At 37.2% G+C, this 20,213-nt stretch overlaps 1 protein-coding gene across 1 annotated transcript in view; it reads left to right on the forward strand.

Moving 5' to 3' along the window:
* The first annotated feature begins 5,632 nt into the window (after nucleotides 1-5,632).
* The window catches only part of PAPSS1 (3'-phosphoadenosine 5'-phosphosulfate synthase 1), a 33,409-nt gene continuing 18,828 nt past the window's right edge, over nucleotides 5,633-20,213 (forward strand). Inside the window, exons 1-6 of the mRNA XM_010004093.1 lie at nucleotides 5,633-5,744; nucleotides 9,573-9,808; nucleotides 11,160-11,298; nucleotides 13,370-13,488; nucleotides 17,415-17,528; nucleotides 19,373-19,484. Of these exons, the coding sequence (XP_010002395.1) occupies nucleotides 5,633-5,744; nucleotides 9,573-9,808; nucleotides 11,160-11,298; nucleotides 13,370-13,488; nucleotides 17,415-17,528; nucleotides 19,373-19,484 (832 nt within the window). The remainder of the gene's footprint in view (nucleotides 5,745-9,572; nucleotides 9,809-11,159; nucleotides 11,299-13,369; nucleotides 13,489-17,414; nucleotides 17,529-19,372; nucleotides 19,485-20,213) is intronic.

A 20,213-nucleotide genomic window follows, 5' to 3' on the forward strand; every position in this document is an offset into this window, starting at 1 on the left:
GGCTCCGTGCCCCGCTCCCTGCCCCGGGCGCGCGGGGTGCGGGGCGGGGGGCGCCGCGAGCCGGGGCCGTTACCGGAGCGGGCGCGCGGGCTGCCTGAGGGAGCGTCGCCATGGAGCCCTGGGGAGCCCTGGGGAGCCCCGGGCTCCATCCGTGCCTCTGCTGCCCCGGGCCCTCAGCTTCCAGCGTTCTGGAAGGAAGGTTTAGGAATGCGATGTACAATGTGGCCATTCATAAACCTGGGTTGGCCGAAGACTGAGGTTCTTTGTATGTGGGTGTTATGTGGAAAACTGCCGAGACAGGGCTAAAAAAAATCTAACTAAAGCCTTCATTCTTGTTCATAAAGAGAGGGGAAGATCGGTTTACAGCGAAGACCAAAATGTAGCTGTTTAGAAGATACATTGCAGTCCTTTAAGAACATTTGATACTTTTGATGATGCAAGACGAAAAAAAAAAAAAGAAAAGTATTATTATTTCTTTCAAACAAGGCTGAGCTGAAGCAGACGATAAGAGAGATAAGATCCTGGTAATTCGATACAAAAGTAACTGTAAAACAGCCTGCGAAGTTTTGCTGTGAGTAGTACAGGCCACAACTTTCTTATTGAAGTGACGTATCTATTAAAGAGGAAGAAGGATGACCATGAGCCAGCAATGTGCCCTTGTAGCCACGAAGGCCAATGGCATCCTGGGGTACATTAGAAAGGGTGTGGTAGTCTTGACCTTCTGGACTACGCCCCTTCTATTATGCCTTGTTGATGTCACATCTGGAGTATTGTATCCAGTTCTGGGCCCCTCAGTTCAAGAAGGACAGGGAACTGCTTGAGAGAGTCCAGCACAGAGCCACAAAGATGATGAAGGGAGTGGAACATCTCCCTTATGAGGAAAGGCTGAGGGAGCTGGGTCTCTTTAGCTTGGAGAAAAGGAGACTGAGGGGTGACCTCATCAATGTTTACAAATATGTAAGGGGTGATTGTCTGGATGATGGAGCCAGGCTTTTTTCAGTGATGACCAGTGATAGGACAAGGGGCAGTGGGGGCAAACAGGAGCATAGGAGGTTCCATGTGAATATCAGGAAGAACTTCTTTCCTGTGAGAGTGACAGAGCACTGGGACAGGCTGCCCAGAGAGGTTGTGGAGTCTCCTCTGGAGACATTCAAAACCCGCCTGGACACGTTCCTGTGTTACGTGCTCTGGGTGACCCTGCTCTGGCAGGGGGATTGGGTTAGATGATCTTTTGATGTCCCTTCCAACCCCTAGGATTCTGTGATTCTGTGAAAGGAGTTTTACGGTTGTCTGAAAAAGGGGAAGTTGGTATTGTACTAAAAGGCATTCAGTAGTTGTTGTGTCTACCCAAGCCTATTCCCTTGTACGCAAGTTCAAACTTGTTTCATAAGTGAGTAATTGGTAAGTTGCATTCTTCCAGTTTCTGGGAGGAAAAGACAAAATCGGATGTTATGAAGATAGTGATTATGTGAGGGGGAGGAGTAACAACCTGTATTCAACAGTTACTTTGTATCATTTAACTTGTCAGAAGCAAATCCAAGATGGATTTTTCCAAACCAAAGAAGTAGTATGTTTAAAAAAGTGTTACCTGACCTTAACTGTTTGGTGAATTAGGCTGAGGTTAGCAACCCCTGCTATGTTACGTGGCAAGAAGTGGCAGTCTTCCTCTTTTCCTTTTTTCTTCACAAGGCGTCCGCTGAAATGCTCTTTATAACCCAATAAACTTCCTCATGAAAAAAAAAATGCTGCTGATTCACACGCTCCACAGATGACTGTTCTGGCACTTCTCACTGTGTCTGTTCAGCTGAGAGCAAAGTCACCTCGACCCCTAGGAGAGCTGGCAGAGCCTTGTCTTCCAGGCTTTCTCTGGACATCCAGCACACTTCAAAACATATCTCCACCTGTGGAAATCCCCTTGCCAAGCCAACCTCTGAGCACAGCAAACTCCAAGTTATGGAACAGCACACAACATAGCCACAAATGCTGCCATTACATCAACTTGATAGGAAGACTTGTGAAACACTTTCTTTAGTGTAGCTCAAATTCCTAACACGATTCAGGTGTTGCATCTAGCTTAGCTGTAAGTCCTAATGAGAGCTCACTCCAGTTCTTGTTTCTGAAAGCACATTCAGCAGAGGCATTTTGTGCTCAGTTGTCCATTGCATCTGATGCCAACCGATGGCTCCACTCCAGCACTTGTGAATGAGCTGTCTCTGCTTTTGGTCATGCTGATACTGCAGCAAGTGAAAAATGAAGATACGCTCCTTACTACAGTTATCACTGAGTTGCTTTTACCACAGTACTGTCGAAGATTCTTTCTGCCTTCTGCTGCTATTGTGATTTTTGAAACTGTCCCAGCTTTAGAACACCTGACAAAGATGAGCTAATCTGTGGCAGGAGATCATGCATTTGTCTGATAGGGTGATGCTACATACCAAGGTATTCAGATGCCTACTGTGTCACTATCACTGTGGTAAACTGGGTTGTGCAGGGCAACTGGGAGGACAGAAGTAAGAATTTTTGTTCTAAGTGGGAGAAAATGCAATGCTGTAGGCTATAGTAGAATAGATACCTTTATTCATTTCCCCTTTCAACTACCCGCAAAGCTAAAAGGCTACCTTGTTGCCAAAAAAAAAGTGAGCTGTGGAGTCATCCTTCCTTGCTGTCTTATCTTTGCATACTCTTCAGTGCACATCTGTAAAGTCTTGCTACTTTAATATTGCAGTTTTTCTATCTTCAGTACAACGATAGGAGACTATTATGGCACTTCAGATTTCATGTGAGAAACAAAATATCATAAGGAAAGATATGTCAGCCTTCTGGCTGATGGTACTGTTACAATGAAACAGTGGACCGAAGCATTATTCTTATTTAACATGGTGAGTAGGAGGGAAAATATGAAAATGCAGTGTTTGCATAAGTAGTGCAGAAGCACTTAATGTGTAACGGGCTGGAAGAAATATTTTTATGGGCAAGTCAGAGAGGAAATTTCCAGTGGTTGTAAAAAAAGCAGATAAATTGACCTTTCCAACTAATGCCCTTTTTTTTCATTAGCACACAAAAATCTAGTGTGTCCTTTCAGTAGTGGCTATTATAGTGGATATAATTAGGCTAAGAAGTTTTAAATAGCTTTTTTTAAAGAGTACTTGCTCATCATACTGAGTTTTCTGTCACTAGTTTTCCTATGTTTTATTTAATATGGATCTCCAAGGTGAGTGATGCTGTGATATAGTGTAAAAGGAAATGTCTGTTCTTCTGCTATAATTTCGGGTGGCTGTTTGATTTCATCAATTGATACTCATCCTCATCAAATTTTATGTACAGGAATTTGAAGACTGGATAAATAATTTAAGAGCACCAATGTGAGCTACTGATTTCTGCTTTTGAGTATTTTTCTGTGCTGCACCAGTATTTGTAGTAAATGTGTATATCAGGGGAAGAAATTAAAAAAAAACAACTGCGTTCAGTGTTCAGCTATTGTTGCTCAATGGCAGTAGTGAATCATCTAGTAGCAAAGTGGACATGATTAAGAAACATACCTAGTGTTTTTTTTGCAGCAAGAGAGAATAGCTTCCTAAATTAACTCTTTAGAGCACATCTGTAAAAAGCTATTTTCTACTGGAAAATCAGGAGGATTTTGCTACTACTTTGCCCAGGTGTAGTACTGAGCTGTGTGCTTGTTTGTGTGCATGTGCACATGAGCAAAAGGTGGGGCTGCTGGGGACAGGTGTGTTTTTGAATGCATGAGATTTTGGGGCACTTTAGCCTTTAGTCTTAGATGCCTGCTTCGGGAGTGCAGATGGATTATTGTCCCACAGCTGGGCTTGCTGGCTGCTCTGTTGCACTTCTGTGCCTCATACTGTAGCAACCTGTTGGCCCTCTTGTTGCTCCAATATGTCATCTCTGCAAATTTGTTACTTGATACTTTTTTGTTACTTTTAAAAAGTTGTGTCTTTTTCATCATCTTGCTGGCTTTCTCAGGGTTTCATCTGTTTTGTGAGCCTAGTTCAGTATCCTGATCAGTTTTTATAGCTGCTTTGCTAGTTCTGAAAAACAGATAAAACTGATGTAACCTTGTGAATACAGACTAGAAGAAGTCTCCTTGGGTGAGACATTTGACTTTAAAAGTATTTGAGGCTGTTAATACACTTGTTGCCAATAGTTAAAACCAAAGCCTGTGTGTTTTTGTTTTAACGTAAAAGTGCTTACTGAGACAGTGGCATAGGAGCTGTGCTTTGAGACTATAATTTGTTTATCCAGTGCCTGGTACAATAAAGTACAATTGGAATTAATGAGAGAGACTGTTGCTACTAGTGTATTAGCTTGAACTGTGGTGTATTTTCATTGTGCACAGTATATCTTTCTTTTAATTGAAGATGAGTAGTAAACATCTTCCCCATAACACAGGGTTTCTTTTATACACCAAAAAATGCAAAATTACCTGATCTCTAAGTGTGCTGCTATAATTTGTCTACATGATTGGTTAACTAGTTCTTGGTTTCCACTTAAACTGGCAGCACTTCTACTTTTCAGTAAACATTCTCAGAGGATGGGGGCTTTTGTAAGTAGGGGGTCCTTCTAGCCTAAGGGAGGGTATGCTAAGGAGGTAAGTTCACAGTAAGTTTTATTTGTCATTATTTTCTATTATCTGTTTTACTTCTTGCTCAAGGCTACAGTAGTTAGCATCTTTCATTCAACTCTTCTTCACATCAAGAAAAACTTAGTAAACACCATCTTCCATCTGGTCATGCTGACCTGTTTTTTTTCAACATCAATGCTGCGTCTTGTTATCTAAAGTTTCAGTCTTCTATTAATAAAATTAATATAATTAGATACCATTAAAGCTTAAGGGAATACCTTCTGACCTTCCTGTGGGTTCCCTCTCCCTAGACTGTGAAATGTGACAGTGGTATCACCCTCATTAAGATGTTCGTACAGCAGCGTATTATGATTAATCAATTTTTTTAAGAAAGTCTCTAACCAACTTTGTTTGATTAAAATATATTACAAAAATCCCATATTTTAAAGTAAGTTCTTTAATAAGTTGCTTAGAAATGGTACTTTTTTTAAACACTCAGAATATATGATAACTGTCTCAGTTCTGGAGACTGAAGATAACATAGGTAAAGGCAGAGTGGATTGGAGTTATGTTGCTGAACAGAAAGTTGGAGTACAGATGCATAGTTTGCAATACCAAAGACCTCTTAAGAGTTTAACATGGGCCAATATTTCCCTGTTTTATGACAGAAACTGTCAGCTCAGAAAGAGAGAGAGAATACACTTGATCTTACATTTAAATGACTTCTGTATAAGTCTGGCAGCTCTAGCAGTGCATCTCTATTTTTATGGTTGATTTTTTTAAACAAGTAGTGTTTAAAAGTAGTAGACTTACCTGATAATCGCAAGTTACACAGAAGGAGCACAAGGGAATGTAGTTTGCTAAGGGTGGCTTTTCTAATTTCCTTTGTGTCCTTTGATCTATGCTGCAGCTGATGAATTTGGTATTGTTCTTACTTCCATTGGTCTCTTTCCAAGTTTTTCTTTGCCTATGAGTAAGTTTTAGTATGCTTTGCCAGTGCACCCTTTCAGAAGTTTCAGAAGTTAAAGACCTAATCAACTTCTTTTACAGGGAATGCAGAGGGCAACCAATGTTACCTACCAAGCTCATCATGTCAGCCGGAATAAGAGAGGCCAAGTGGTAGGAACAAGAAGTGGTTTTCGTGGATGCACCGTCTGGTTAACAGGTAGCCATGGATTTCTGAGGATCCTTTTAGTTACTCTTTGAAAAAGCTACTTAGCTGTAGCTAATTTTTTTCATACAAAGTTGAATGCTTGATACAGTTTTATTACTCTTTTTAGGTAGAATAGCAAGAAATTGCCCTGACACAGATAGTAACTTGAGAATGTTTTGTTCAGTGTTCTAGGAGCAATGTTTATTTGGCGCTGCCTGCTGCTTAATTCTGTTCGAGTTTCTGAGTGTATGGAGTTTTTTTGTGTGTGTATTGTAACCAATTCTGTCTCTTTTTACTGCCCATTTTACCTATTAAAAACTTAAACCTAACTTTTTTCTTTTAGAGTCTGTATTTTTTAATCTTCTCTGTAAAGGTCTCTTCTCTTTGGAAAGTTCTTGTCCCCTTGGGTTGAAAGAACATTCCAACATAAATGTATATGTAGGGACAGAAACTGCATTTTGAGGCAATGCACACCTGGGAGCTATTTTTGAAATCAGAACCATACATTTTTTTTCACGGAATTGTTTTGATTGTAAAAAGTGGGATAAGTAACTCCTGAAAGACGGCTTTGTTTCATACCTGTGTGGGCACTTTTTTGTTCTGTCTTTCAAAGTTCCTGGAAGCTTTAATATATTTTCTTTGGAGCTTTTTTCAGTTAAAACTGAAACTAATAAGTAAATGTAACAAAGTGTGTTATTTTATTAGTTTGTAAAGCATTTAGAGCAATATTGTATTGCAATGCAAAAGATATTTACAGAGTATTAGAGAAACTTGCTACAGTAAATAAAATTTGTTTCCGTCGCTGTTAATGAATGTGTGTGAAAGTTAAAGCAGTAGTTGATAACAAATTGCTGAGAGCCATTCCAACCAGATTTGATCCAGTAGCTTGCTGTCATGTATTTCTTTGGTAAAATGGAGCCCTTTCACTCCCTGTTTCAGTGATGTAGCTCCAGCTTCTCTTTCAATACTCAGATGATCTGGTAGGCTTCCTTTCTGTTTTTCCTGGTAATTTATTAATATCTTTTGAAAAAGTTCACAATCAAAGTGTTTTCTCTGTTATCTACATGACAATGTTTTCCATTCATCATTCTTTTTAAACAAATGTAACGTTAATGCCCAATTTTCCTTTTTCAGGAGGAAGAAGGGTGATGGTAGAATACAGAAAAACAGGAAGGCTGTTAAAGAATTAAGAAGAATGTGCTGGGAAACATAGGTTATTTACGATGTTTGAGCTCTAATGTTAAGGAGTTAAATGAACTGTAGGCATGGAAATAAGTAATACTACCCATTCTAAAACTATGCAAACATGAGTCTTCAAAACTCTGCTAAGTTTTAGAATAAAATCTGAAATGGTGATATTATTCCCTTAAAGGTTTTCTCACCTCATCAGCAGTCATGGGGTGGGAATGTATGGAAAGTTATTTCAGAGATCGCATTTAATTTTTAAGCTAAGATTTATTTGATAGGTAAATTCTAATGAATGTCTTGTGCTGTTGAGTCAGAGGGTCCTAGTAAAAAAACCCTTAGGATTGTATAAAAAATATGTAAAAGTATTACTTTCATGTGTAAAATAATATGTAATTTTGAGAGTGTAAGTAATTCTTCACACTTGTCAGCTCAAAAGCTATTTTTAAAATAAGTTATTCTATAATCTTAACTTCTGCATTTCATTACACATTAGATACCAAGTTATGTGTGAAAAGCAGAGGCTTTTGAGTGAGTAGGAAGCTAGATGTGGGGACAGAAATTGCAAGTCAAAGACCGCATGAATGAGAAGTAAATGATGAAGTTGCTGAAATCTTAATTTGGATTATCATGCTTATTTTCTAGCATGCGGGTGTACTTAATTGCTGCCAAAAGATGACTGTTCTGTTTCCAGCCTTGTTTTCCTTTTCTTGCCATGCATAATTTGGAGTGCTTGCCCAGCCCAACCTTGAGCTAATTCAGCTTGCCAAATCATCAGTGAACTAACACAGTGTCCCCCCACATACAGATAAGGGCAAAGAAACTAAAAAAAAAGATTAGCAAATTGAGTTGGCTAATGGGCACCAGAGGTGGTGGAATAATAGAGGAAGGAAGAAATCACAGATAATTTTTATGTATTATGATAGATCATTATTCATAGTTGTGCTGTTTTTTGAGAATTCTGAAAATGAGCCAAACCGTACTGAAATCTGTGAGATCAATGCAGGGGCTTTTCTTGAGAGAGAGGTTAGTTTGAGTTCTTACATAGGACTTCTCCTGGGATACACATTCTTTGTTTTCAGTAAGCTGCTTTGCATCTTACTACAAGAAGTACATTGAAGTGCTGGAGCATGTCCAGAGAAGAGCAACCAAGCTGGTGAAGGGTCTAGAGAGCAAGTCCTATGAGGAGAGGTTGAGGGAACTGGGATTCTTTAATTTGGAGGAGGCTGAGGGGAGACCTCATTGCTCTTTACAAATAGCTGAAGGGAGGTTGTACTGAGATGGGTGTTGGCTTCTTCTCCCAAGTAAGTAACTATAGGACTAGAGGAAATGGCCTGAAGTTGCTCCAGGGGAGGTTTAGACTAGATATTAAGAAGAAATTCTCTTCTGAAAGTGTGTCAGGCACTGGAACAAGCTGCCAGGGAGGAGGTTGAGTCACCATCCCTGGGCATATTCAAGAAACCTTGTAGACCTTGGTCTCTAGGACATGCTTTAGTAGTCATGGCATTTGGACTTGGTGATCTTAGAGGTCTTTTCCAACCATGGTGATTCTATGATTCTGAATATTAAATTGAGTGTAGGAGGAGCCAAGGCAATGACTCCTCTTCTTTACCCTAAACTATTGCAGATGTCAAGGTTTCCACTGAGCTTTGTGTTTCCTTAGAACATGCTTGTTAGTGTGATAATTTGCTGCAGAAGTTTTACAAGTAATACCAAACTGCCATTTTGTGTGATTTTTTTTTTTTTTTGGTTCTTTCTCTGAAAGGTAAGAGTAAATCTTAACTAACACAAGTAAAGGTAAAAAGAGTTTTATTCACCCAGTAGTGCTGTTTTTTTTAGACTACCATTACCCTTTTTTTTTTTTCCTTACTCAAAGGATTAATGCCATCTTATGAATATTTGAGCTTGTGTCCTGATTAGGAATTCATTGCTCTTTATAGGCTGAAACATGTGCTCCAGGGAAACTACTGAAATATAGTCTAGAAAATTAAATAAATTTCCAACTTAAAGCAAACAGTATGTTTATTTAATGCCATCAAGACTTCTCAATTGTTTAAAGGTTTGTTGTGGAAGATTCAGAACTGGACAAAACTTTAATATTCAAAATGTCTTTGCTTTTTGCTAAGGCATGACTGCTGTGTGTGAGTCTTGAGTGAGTTTTGTTGTGTCTCTGATAGCCTAGTTCAGTGCTGTTAGTCTGTAAGGAGTAGGAGCAGAATGTGGTTTGCTCTGATCCCATTTCTTTTGTTGACTGAAATGCACTTCAGTGTGAGATCTTCTTGTGATGGAAAGTAACATCTTAATGCTGTGTGGGGTTTCTCAGTTTATCTTGCTCAGGTACTAGCAACTGCCAGCAGCAGCACTAGGGAATGTACACCATCTCTGTAGGTAGCAATAGCTCTCAAGGCCACACTCTTTTTTTTCTGTTTCTAATTGCACAGTTAACTTTGTGCCTTACTTTTCCTTTACCTATTGTCTGTGTAAAAGGCACTTAGCTTATGTTGCAGGTAAGCATCTCTGAAAGGCATTGCTGCTGATGTCTGTCACGCTGTTTTTTTTTCATACTAGCAGTGATACATGTACTACAATTTGCTCTAACTAGTTTCAATCCTTCTAATATATAGATATTTATATTATTATCGTTGTATATTCTAGGTCTGTCTGGTGCTGGGAAGACTACAGTGAGCATGGCACTGGAGGAGTATTTAGTATGCCATGGCATTCCGTGCTACACGTTGGATGGTGACAATATTCGACAAGGCCTTAATAAGAATTTGGGTTTCACACCAGAAGACAGAGAAGAAAATGTCCGTCGTATTGCTGAGGTTGCTAAACTGTTTGCAGATGCTGGTTTGGTGTGCATTACTAGTTTCATCTCTCCTTATGCTCAGGTAAATGTGAAAACCCTCTAGATAAATGTAGGGAAAATACAAAATGTCACTCATAATTTGTTATAGGAATCCCTTGCTGAACTTCAACAGAATCAATTGCTTGATTGTTTTTTTGACATTTGTGCTTTCTACAGATGATCACTCAAATTTCAGAAACGTTCATCTTAATTATAAAACAAGGTTACATTAGTCCTATAACTGAAACTGTCCTTCAGTCTTTCTTCAAACTGAAGTGTCTTGTTTGATCCATGTAGATGCCAGTATTTTATTACTACAAAAAATATGTATATACTTAACCTGAAGACTCGGTTAAATTGTTTTTAAAAGCAGTTTTTCCTTCAGTAAATGAATAGTGTGAGCTGAATTTTACTAAGGGGCTTAAGGGAAAAGTTGTTTAATTACCTTTAGCTCTTTTTCCTTAATTTCATGCCATGCATACAACATATCCATGTTAACCTTTTTTTGTCTATACATTTTGTCTGTGTATGAGAACATGGATGGGAGGGACATAAAGGCTGTGTTAACACCAAGTATTTTGAAGAATTGTTCATGGGCTGTAGCTCAGACATTTCACAGCATAAGGTGTTATTTTCCCTATTCATGCCAGGGGGGCTGGAAGTACATGATCTTTAAGTTCCTTCCAACGTAAACCATTCTGTGATTCTAATTTGTTGGTTACAGTGGTAGAAACAGGTCTTCTGATAATAATTTGGGGAACTCAAGATCCTGCAGTAAACCAGAAGACTTCATTTATTAGAAAAAATAATCACACTTAAGATATAGTTTTAGTGGCTTTTGAAAGTCTTTTGTTCTCTAAATAAAATTCACCAATTGTATCAATGCTTGGCAAGCTGTACAAAGAAAAGAATATTTGGAGCGTACAAGTCTTGTCATATTAATGAATGCAGAGAAATCTGATGCCCTGGAGAGAAAGTGGTTAGATCAAGAGCAGGAGGTAATAATGCCTCCTCTGATATTAGAAAGCTAGGCAGATGTAACTGTTGGGGATGTAACTCCTAATACAGCAGCAGGTACAGAAAAAAATGCAGTTTATGCCTGGGTTTGCGTGGGTGTTTTTTGGTTTGTTTTGTGGGGGGTTTTGTTGTTGTTGTTGTTTTTTAAATAAAAATGTTTAATGTAAAATATCTCAGATCTTCATGTCAGCTTTTACCGTGTGATGAATCATGTCTAGCCAACCTGATGTAGCTTGCAAGCATTGATTGATCAAATCATGTTTCTTTTTTCAAACTTTGAAAACTTGTTTACAGCTTACTATCAGCTTCTTCGGAATGAGCTTCAAAAACAGAGTGTCGATATGTAATCTTTTAGGTTTTTTTCTGTTTTCTTTCAGGATCGTAATAATGCCAGACGAATTCATGAAGGGGCAAGTTTGCCTTTTTTTGAGGTATTTGTGGATGCTCCATTGCATGTCTGTGAGCAGAGAGATGTTAAAGGACTCTATAAGAAAGCCAGGGCTGGAGAAATCAAAGGTGAACCTAGATGTAGTTACATCCTTTCTACATAAGTGAAACATTGGCATAATTTGACTCCCCACATGGGGATGTTCTCAAGTCTGTGAGTGTACCACCCCTGAAAACAGCATGGACTGGGGACAGGACCAAGCAGAAAAATGTGATTGACTTCTAGCTCATGCAGCTGCCTAGTTAAATGCATAGGACAGCAAAAAGGCAAAGCTTTTTATCCTCACATAAAAAAAACTTGAGCAGATTACATGGTTTCTACTGCAAGCTCTTACAATTGAGGATTAGTCTATTTCCTTTGTGTGTCCATTGACTACTTAAAAAAGAGCCTGATTCTCTCTGGAGTCTATAATTGCATTTATAAGAGTTACTGACTTCTTCCAAAAAGTAAAACATGGCCATTATCTTTCTCTAAAGACCATTAGGAACATTTCTGAAGAGACTAACTTGTATTTTGAAAGTAGGATTCTGTGCTAGTACCCATGAATATGATTTCCTATTCCCAGCCCCAGATCAAGCTTTAAGTGCAGCCTGCATTAAAAAAAGTTTAAATGTGATCACTCAAGTGATGAATTTCAATCATTGTTTCAAGTACTTCTTTTCTTGGTGTTATATTAGTTTGCAGAAGTTGATGATACATTTTACCTGTATTAAGAAGCAAAACAGTTTTTAAAGTAATCTATTTCAGAGGCTGAATTTTCAGGTGCTATAATGATAAACTCAAGTTGCTATGAATCAAAAGGGATATAAAATTCAAGAAATAAAAGACATTCCACATGACTGGTTGCTTGATCCTTCTAGTACTACCAAATATTTAATGTGAAGACCAGGAATAAATAAAGCTGAACCAAGGTTTGCTCAGAATCAGAGCAAGATGGCTTGAGAGAGCATGACATAAAGTTCTGTACAGAATCCATACTTGTGCTGTAGAACTTTTTTCATATTCTGTCAATTTTAGAAGCCCCATAATGGAATTGTGTTACTTAAGAGATAGGTGTGAGATATTCAGTGCTTGGGTAAGTTACAGGTAGGTCTGGCTGTATCTTATGACCTGTCTGATATGTGAAGGATGAAAATTAAATGAACTTTTCCACAAGGAATGTCAGCAACTGTTAACTTTTCTCTGGCAATTTTAATGGGACACTTTCTTTGCCTTCTATTCCCACTTGTCCCATCAGATACTTATAAGGAATATAGTTTTTGGAAACTATACTGACCCTTATCACATGGGTTACTGCAGCAATTTGTATTTTTCTTAGATGGGGAATTAAGCTACTGATTTTGAGAGTATTTAAGTCTGAAGTGAAAAATCTGGAATTTTAATGTTTGCATTTGCAATTGTAGAGGATGCCAATGTTCAGTTGCTGCAGACCAGCTGATATTTCTGTGCAGATCTGACTTGTAGTGCTGAAATGCTTTGCCTTTGGGCTTGAGTTTTCCTACTTGTTTCAGCATGGTTAGTCAGAATCTCTGATGTTTCAAAGTGAATTGCTAGCTAAGTAAGCCAGTACAAGTGTCACTGGTAGCTTGTACAGTCTGTGACAATAGATATTATAACTGTAATAAACAGACACATCTCCTTTGCTTTAACAGTTATGCTAAGATGTGTATGTTAGCTAAAATAATAAAATAGGTGTTGGAATTCCTTACTCTTCAGAGTACTGCTTGGTGGTATGACTGTACAGTTGCATATATGCTGGTCATTTGTCAACAGGCTTTGTGTTAAAAAACCCCTAATAACAGCTAATCATAAATTGCTAACTGTGGGTTGATGTGCACAGTTATTCTGTCAGTGTTCCATTCTTTATTCACAGTATAAATCAAATAAGTTCTTTAGCAGAAATGGGCTATGTATGTGGTACAGAATGCTGAAGTTTGATGCAGTCATGTAGTAGAATAAGCAGAGAGTTTGATAAAGAAGGAAACTGTTGCTTTCCTTAAGAAATCTTGTATTAAGGTAGCTAAAACTGCTTTTGCCAGATGTGTTGGTTTATACCTAGAAAACTGTCAGTGAACAATGTTAGTATAGAGTAATCTTATGGGAAAAACTCACTGAAGATTTTTGTCACACGTTCTGTAGGTTTTACGGGGATTGACTCTGAGTATGAAAAACCAGAAGCCCCAGAGCTTGTGCTCAAAACTGATTCCTGTGATGTGAATGATTGTATACAACAAGTTGTGGAACTTCTTCAAGAGAGGGTGAGCAGAAATGCAGATATATCTTAGTAACGTTTTTCAAAGTATTTTGTGTCTACAGTCTGAATGTATATACTGGGAAAAGCAGAGACAGTTAAGAGTTAAAGGCTTATACATCTTTATATTTGAGCTTTTAAACTTGTCCTGTTGTGTGCTTCCTTTTTAAATCTAAACATTGCAGCAACATGGATCTCTCAGTGAAGTAAGATTTTGACAAGTGGAAAATTAATTTATACTTATTATAATAACTGATAACTGGAAGGGAGACAAGGCTGTCTCAGTTGTTACAGAACCAATGATGAATGTCAACTTTAAAATTGGTAGCTATCATGTATAAGAGTCTGAAAGTTCTTACTTTGTCTCTTTAGTGTACAAATTAACATATACTACAGATGTGAAGAGACAGGGATGCACATACACAGTAATTGAGCTGGCTTAAATAGGAGCTGCTGCAGTTGTGTCTGGTTTCCCCTTTTTCCGTTGTTTTTCTTGCACTATTGAAAGTGGTCCTGCAGCTGTGTAATGACCAATTCAGGAAGCTGATCTTCTTGACATGGCTGAGTTGAGTTAATGGATCATAGATCCTGAAAAGGTTCAAGCCTGTAATCTACATCATCCCTTTTGAAGCCTCTGGGCCTCCTGTTCTCTGAACAAGTGGATTCAGCTCATAACCCAACCTAAAAAAACCCCAAACAACAAATCCACAAATAAACAAACAGAAAAACCCCAACAAGCTACCCATGCTAATCTTCATGTAGAAGAAATGTGTCTCCTTACATTCTTATACATAGTCAGTGGGTAGTAGGATAACACTTCAGAGAATTTCTTTTATTTAGATACTCTAGCAGACAATTTTTTTTTCTTTTCTTTTCGAAGTGGCTGTTCTGGAAATTTAAGGTATAGCTGGAGTAAAGCTCCACGATGTGCTGAAGTTGGTAAAAGCCGAAGACCTCATCATGTAGCCAGCACAGAGTTAATGTTAACCTTCTTTGCCAATATAGATCTGGAGAGATTTAGTCTCTTGCATATACATTTTCAGGAAAACTCTTTTAATAGATCACTGCTTGCTCAAGGTTGCACAGAAGATAAGGCAAAAAAATACAGCAGAATTCTGGATTTCTACCCTAATGCTCATCTAAATTTTTTTGGAAGAAAGGAGAGAGCTGTGTAGGAGTCGTACCTGTGGGAGGTGACAGTTCATGATTGTGGGAGACCTTGTGCCTCCTGCTCAGAAGAACAACCCAGTATGTTTCAGAATTGCAGAAACCAGTGTTAAATGTTCTAAGATTGGGGATCACCAAGTCTTGAGTCAATACATTTGGTACATAGTGCTGATTTCTGGCTTCTGGCCCAGACAGCTCTACATTGTCCTTTGCTTAAGGCACGTTTTAGCACTTTTAAAATTTCTTTTGGACACAGCACTATTGTGAATGCAAAGTTATCTTAGTGCTTCTTTACTTTAATGAAACCAAGGCATGGCTGAACTGGCATGTCTTGTTCTCAGGCCATATTAATACAGTGATGCGTTGAGAATATAATTTCTGTAGATTTCCTTCAGCTGGAATAAGCCATGTCTATGCTCTTTAATAATCCACTGTGATTAGTAAGTAAAAACACAATAGGCCAGCAACATTAAAAGTAATTAGGAATGTTTGCTTTATTTCAGTAGTTTTGAAAAACTTTGGGAAGAAGTCTTTTCAAAGTATTGGTAATTCTTGAATTTTGAGGACTGCTTTTATACTAATTCAGACAATAAAGACAGCTGGAACTGTATAATGTGTGTTGAGATAGGGATAGATATACACACATATTTATTGAACAAGAATTGGAAACATTTTTCTTTTATAGGTAGTGGAACAATTTGATTTAGAATTTTTCATAATATTTGAAAAGCACTCTGAAATAAATTTATCAATATTCTAAAAACTTGCTCAGGCCGGTAACCACACAGAAATAGAACTAATAAGCAGCTGTTGCATCTGGAAAGCTTTTGTGTGGCATAACTTGGTTTTAAAGGTTACCTGGTTTGGTTTCTTTGCATGCAAGTTCAATAAATACGTTAAAGTGCTTTTTAGGGATATACAATGCAGGCTACTGATGAGTATCTCCTAAAGCAGTGGAATTTAAGTAATATGAAAACTGAAAACTGCCTTTATTTTTTTTTTTTTTGGTACTACACAAATCAATGGTTGCATACTTTTCTTTCTTTTTTTTTTCAGTCAGAAAGGCTTGTGTGGCTTTTCAGCTTGATAAATTTGGCTTTCAATCTGCTGATATTTTCTGATGTATTCAGACAAGCCTAATATGGGTGTTTGGCTGCAAAGTCTTCATTGTTTTCTTTCTTGATTTTCCTGTCAAAAATTGGTGAGGGAGAAGGGCACAAACTTTGACCTGCTGTGTAGATAAGGTCTCAAGTGCCACATAAAACAGTAGAATTACTTTTTTTAACCTTCTGGCTATGTTCTTGCTATTACAGTACAGTATACCATTGGCCTTCTTTGCTGTGTGGGCATACATTTTCATAATGTGCAACTTGTCCTTTGGTGGAATGAACCTTTGACTAAAGTTACTACCTTGAAGTGGTCACTAGATGGCTTCCTAGCCTAGTATTTTAGTGTAACTCCTACAGTTTAAAAGAGCTATGGATTCCTCTTGCTGCTGTTTGTTTCTTTTAAATAAATCTGTTATTTAAATATTATTTTTATGTCTGCAAGGGAATCTAGGTTTACTAATCCTACAATTTCTCTAAATGTCTGACTCAGTGTTGCTAGACATGCCTTCAAGCTGTTTACATCCTTAGAATGAGGTAGGTTGTTGACAGAAACTGCATTGTAAAACCTTTTTCTCCATTGTTTTACCCATTAGTGGAACACTAAAACCAGGATAATATTTGAAGATAATTTTTTAGTAGGCATATTTATTTTAAGCTTTTGATCTTTGGTAAAATTAGGACATTCTATTATGGTAATGAACTAGGGTCCAGAGGGGAATCTTCTGTGAAGCAGAATAATGTGTACTCAGTCATTATAATTTGCTCTTAAGGTCTGCTGTTCTTTACGGCAGGCAATACCTTTATTTGATCCTGTGCTTAGTGCTGTGCCAGGAGTCTGCTACAGCTCTCCTGGGCAGTGATGCTGCTGCTCAGGCAGAGAAAATAGAAAGCAGGTTTTGCCTAATTACTGTCTAGTCAGCTTCCCAAATGATGTCTGATATGTAATGGACTGAGCTTTTCCTTATAAAACATAATGTCTTGTTTAAAACTAATTTTTCAAATAAAATTTTATATTCAGTGGTATTCTGTTGAGAAAACTAGATTGCAGTTCATTGCATACGTGTGTGCATAGGTGGCCTCACATTTAAGTGTTCTAAATATTAGTATACAGAGTAGGGCAGTGGCATTATGTCATTAGCTGTAAGAAATGCCTTTAATTTGTACTTCTGTATTAATCATTTTCAGTTGAGAAAGAGATTTTTTTTTTTACTGCCATGTTACCACTTTTATTTTAAGTTATAGTGAATGACTTAAATTTATAAATGCTCAATCTCTAAATTATTTTTTTTTTTACTTCTTTAGCAACAGTAGAAGCAGAGACTCTTCCTTTCTATTGTAGAAAATGTACACATTAAGAAGTCATAAAAAATGCACTTAAATAGTTAAAAATTTACTTGGTAAATGTTATATAGGGAATTTAAGGTTTAGAAGAAAATCTTGTCAGAATTTTTCACTTCAGTTACTCCGGCCAGCAGCTTGGCTAGCAATATATCATCATCTTGGAACAGTGCTGTTTTTTAAATGAGTGAAAATCACTTAATGAATAAAGTCTCACTACAGAATAGTGCAACAATCGAATTTTACTTCTTGAACATGTGTTCAGTGTCAAAGAAGCATTCTGAGCAAACATTAAGTTCTGTTTCTTTCTTTTATACAGGACATTGTACCAGTAGATGCCTCTTATGAGGTGAAAGAGCTTTATGTGCCAGAAAATAAGCTACAGTTGGCCAAAACTGATGCTGAATCTCTGTTAACCTTGGAAATAAATAAGGTATTGTGTGTTCAGTTGTCTCATTGATGCTGGAGTTGAAAGACAGTCTAATGAGTTGCTCAGCAGAAGTAGATATAGTTGAGATACCTGTATGGGTTAGAGAATGTATGTCAATATGCTTTTCCCCTCTTTTCTTGAGAGAAATCACAGCATTTGTGTTTTGTTTGGTGACTTTCCGGAGAGAACAATTTAATCTTTGTAATTTCATAAATAATGTTTGATATAGTGTTACTTAGTTTATGTCAAGCCTGAAGATTCAAATTTACAGTGACTTCTTCCTACTGTCTCCCCTTCCCCATCCATGGACTAAACCATGAATGTCTTGTAAAGGCAGTTTTTCCTGGAAGTATAATTAACTTAAGGAAAAAAATTAATTACACAAACCATTACATTTTGAATTCTGGTAACAGAAATATGAAGAAAATCAGTTACTACTTCTTGATTGGATTTAAGGCCAGGTTGGATGGGGTTGCTTTGAGCAAGTCAAGTGAGAAGTGTCCATGCCCATGTAGGGGGGTTGGAACTAGATGGTCTTTAAGGTCCCTTCCAACCCAGACCATTTATGATTCTCTTTGTTGGAAACTTTCAGCTGAATTATAGTAACCTTACATACCAGGCGCAAACAGTTGTAAACTTAAGTCTACAGACAGATGATGAGATCTACTTTACTTTTTTTTTTTTTTCCTGGTTAGAGCATATTCATGCTACTTCTGGTTTATAATGGAGAAAATGTGGAAAAGCACAGATCAACTTGATAAATCTGTTCTTATTTTGGTTAAATATATTATTTTCCAACTCAGATAAATTAGACAAAGCTACTTATGGCTGTGTTTTTGTTCTCCTGCACCTTCTTTTTATGAAGAACTAGGCCTAAACACAGATACAATGCATGAGTTTTTTCACTGTGTTTTTGACAGTATTACTAGAAGTTAAGGCTAAGCATTTGATCTAGAAGCTGGCTAAGCTTAGAGTTGAGCATCTGCAATGAGTAACTTGACTTTCAAGGATTGAAATGACATACTAAGCACTGAATCAAATGGTAGCTTTCTACTACTAAAAAATTGTAATACTTCCTTTCACTACGTTTTGCTAGATTCCTTTCACACATGTGTAAAACTATTGCTTGGATCGGGAACATATATTTAAGGTCACCATTACTAAATTTCTGTATTGTCCTGTTCTAAATCTCTCCCAATATAGAAAAGCAAATCTTTTCTCCCTTCACACACAACCAGTGGTTAAATATCAAGCAAGTATATAGCCTAAGCTTGGGAAAAAAAAGTCTTGTGCTTGTCTCAGCATAAATTAAACAATGTAATAAAATTAGTCACGCTTTCTGCAAAAGCTTGTCCTTGTCAAAGACTTGATGAAGTTTTAGTAATGCACATGCAGAAAAAATAGAGGCCACACACTAAGTCATAGTGTGACTGTTTTGAGTGCCAAGGAAGGAAATTTCCTGTAAGTTGATACCTCTTAAATTAAAATAAGTACTAGTCCTGAGAGAATTTTACTTCTGGGTTGTCTTCACTAGTTTCTGCAATAAATTTTTCTCATCTGTTTAAGATTACATATCTTGAGATTTTCCCCCATAATTCTCATATTTTTGTGGTAATTGTATATGTTAGTTTTATCTTTTTTTAACACCTTGATTATCTTGCTTTGTTAAAAAAAAAAAAAAAGGAAGTTGGACTCTCTAATTTGATTAACTGAACTCTATAAAGCATTTTAAAACAAAGTTTGTTGGTGCAGGATTTTTATATGTTGGTTTGTCTTTTAACACATGGGATTTTGATCTAGTGTAAGCAATAACTTGTATCTGCTATATTTTTCCATTTCTTTACAAGGTGGATATGCAATGGGTCCAAGTACTAGCAGAAGGTTGGGCAACACCCTTAAATGGCTTTATGAGAGAGAGAGAATACCTACAGTGCCTTCACTTTGACTGTCTCCTTGATGGTAGGGTAAAACTCACTATTTGAAAGGCTGAGCAAACTAATTTTACTTCTAAAATATTGGTGATGTTTTGCTTCTCTGTGGTGGTGCAGTATCATGTTATCAGGCTTGTACCCAACCGGAGTTAAGAGAACAGCATATTACAATAATAAGTTTTAAACTTGATGTTTTTATTCTTTTTATACATACTGCTAGGTTAGACTTTGAATGTCTTGTCTTTTTGCCTTTACAAATTACATTTTTCAAATGTTTTTGTTGTTGAGAAGTATTTAAACTGAGAAACTATATTTCTTAATTTGTTTTGAAGAAACTGATTTTAGAATTCAGAATTGCAGTTTAAGTGCTATTTAGCTCTGTGTGCCACAAGATTTGTTCCATAATAGTGATGAAGGAAAGGATAACAAACTGACTTAAATGCTGGAGCTATTGCAAAAATTAAATCAGAATTTGAGGAGGTGGCTTGAGTATGGACAATTGTCACATGTAATTGAATCACTATGACTTACTAATTATCATGTCATAATTTAAATGAGTATATTTTATTTTGCATTACCAATTGGCTAAGAGCAAGCATTAGTTAAGATGGTCAACAGGTGATAACATCCTCAGGTTTTGAAATCTGATTGTGATCCTCTGTTAGGTTTAATTTATTCCTCTTCAAAGGCTGTGTTTTACTCCAGCCTTTTAGTTTTTTTGCACTCTGTATATCCAAGAGGGGTGGTAAAAATTTCT

The sequence above is a fragment of the Chaetura pelagica genome, unplaced genomic scaffold (assembly GCF_000747805.2).
Source record: "Chaetura pelagica isolate M959 unplaced genomic scaffold, ChaPel_1.0 scaffold88, whole genome shotgun sequence".
Classification (NCBI taxonomy): Eukaryota; Metazoa; Chordata; class Aves; order Apodiformes; family Apodidae; genus Chaetura; species Chaetura pelagica.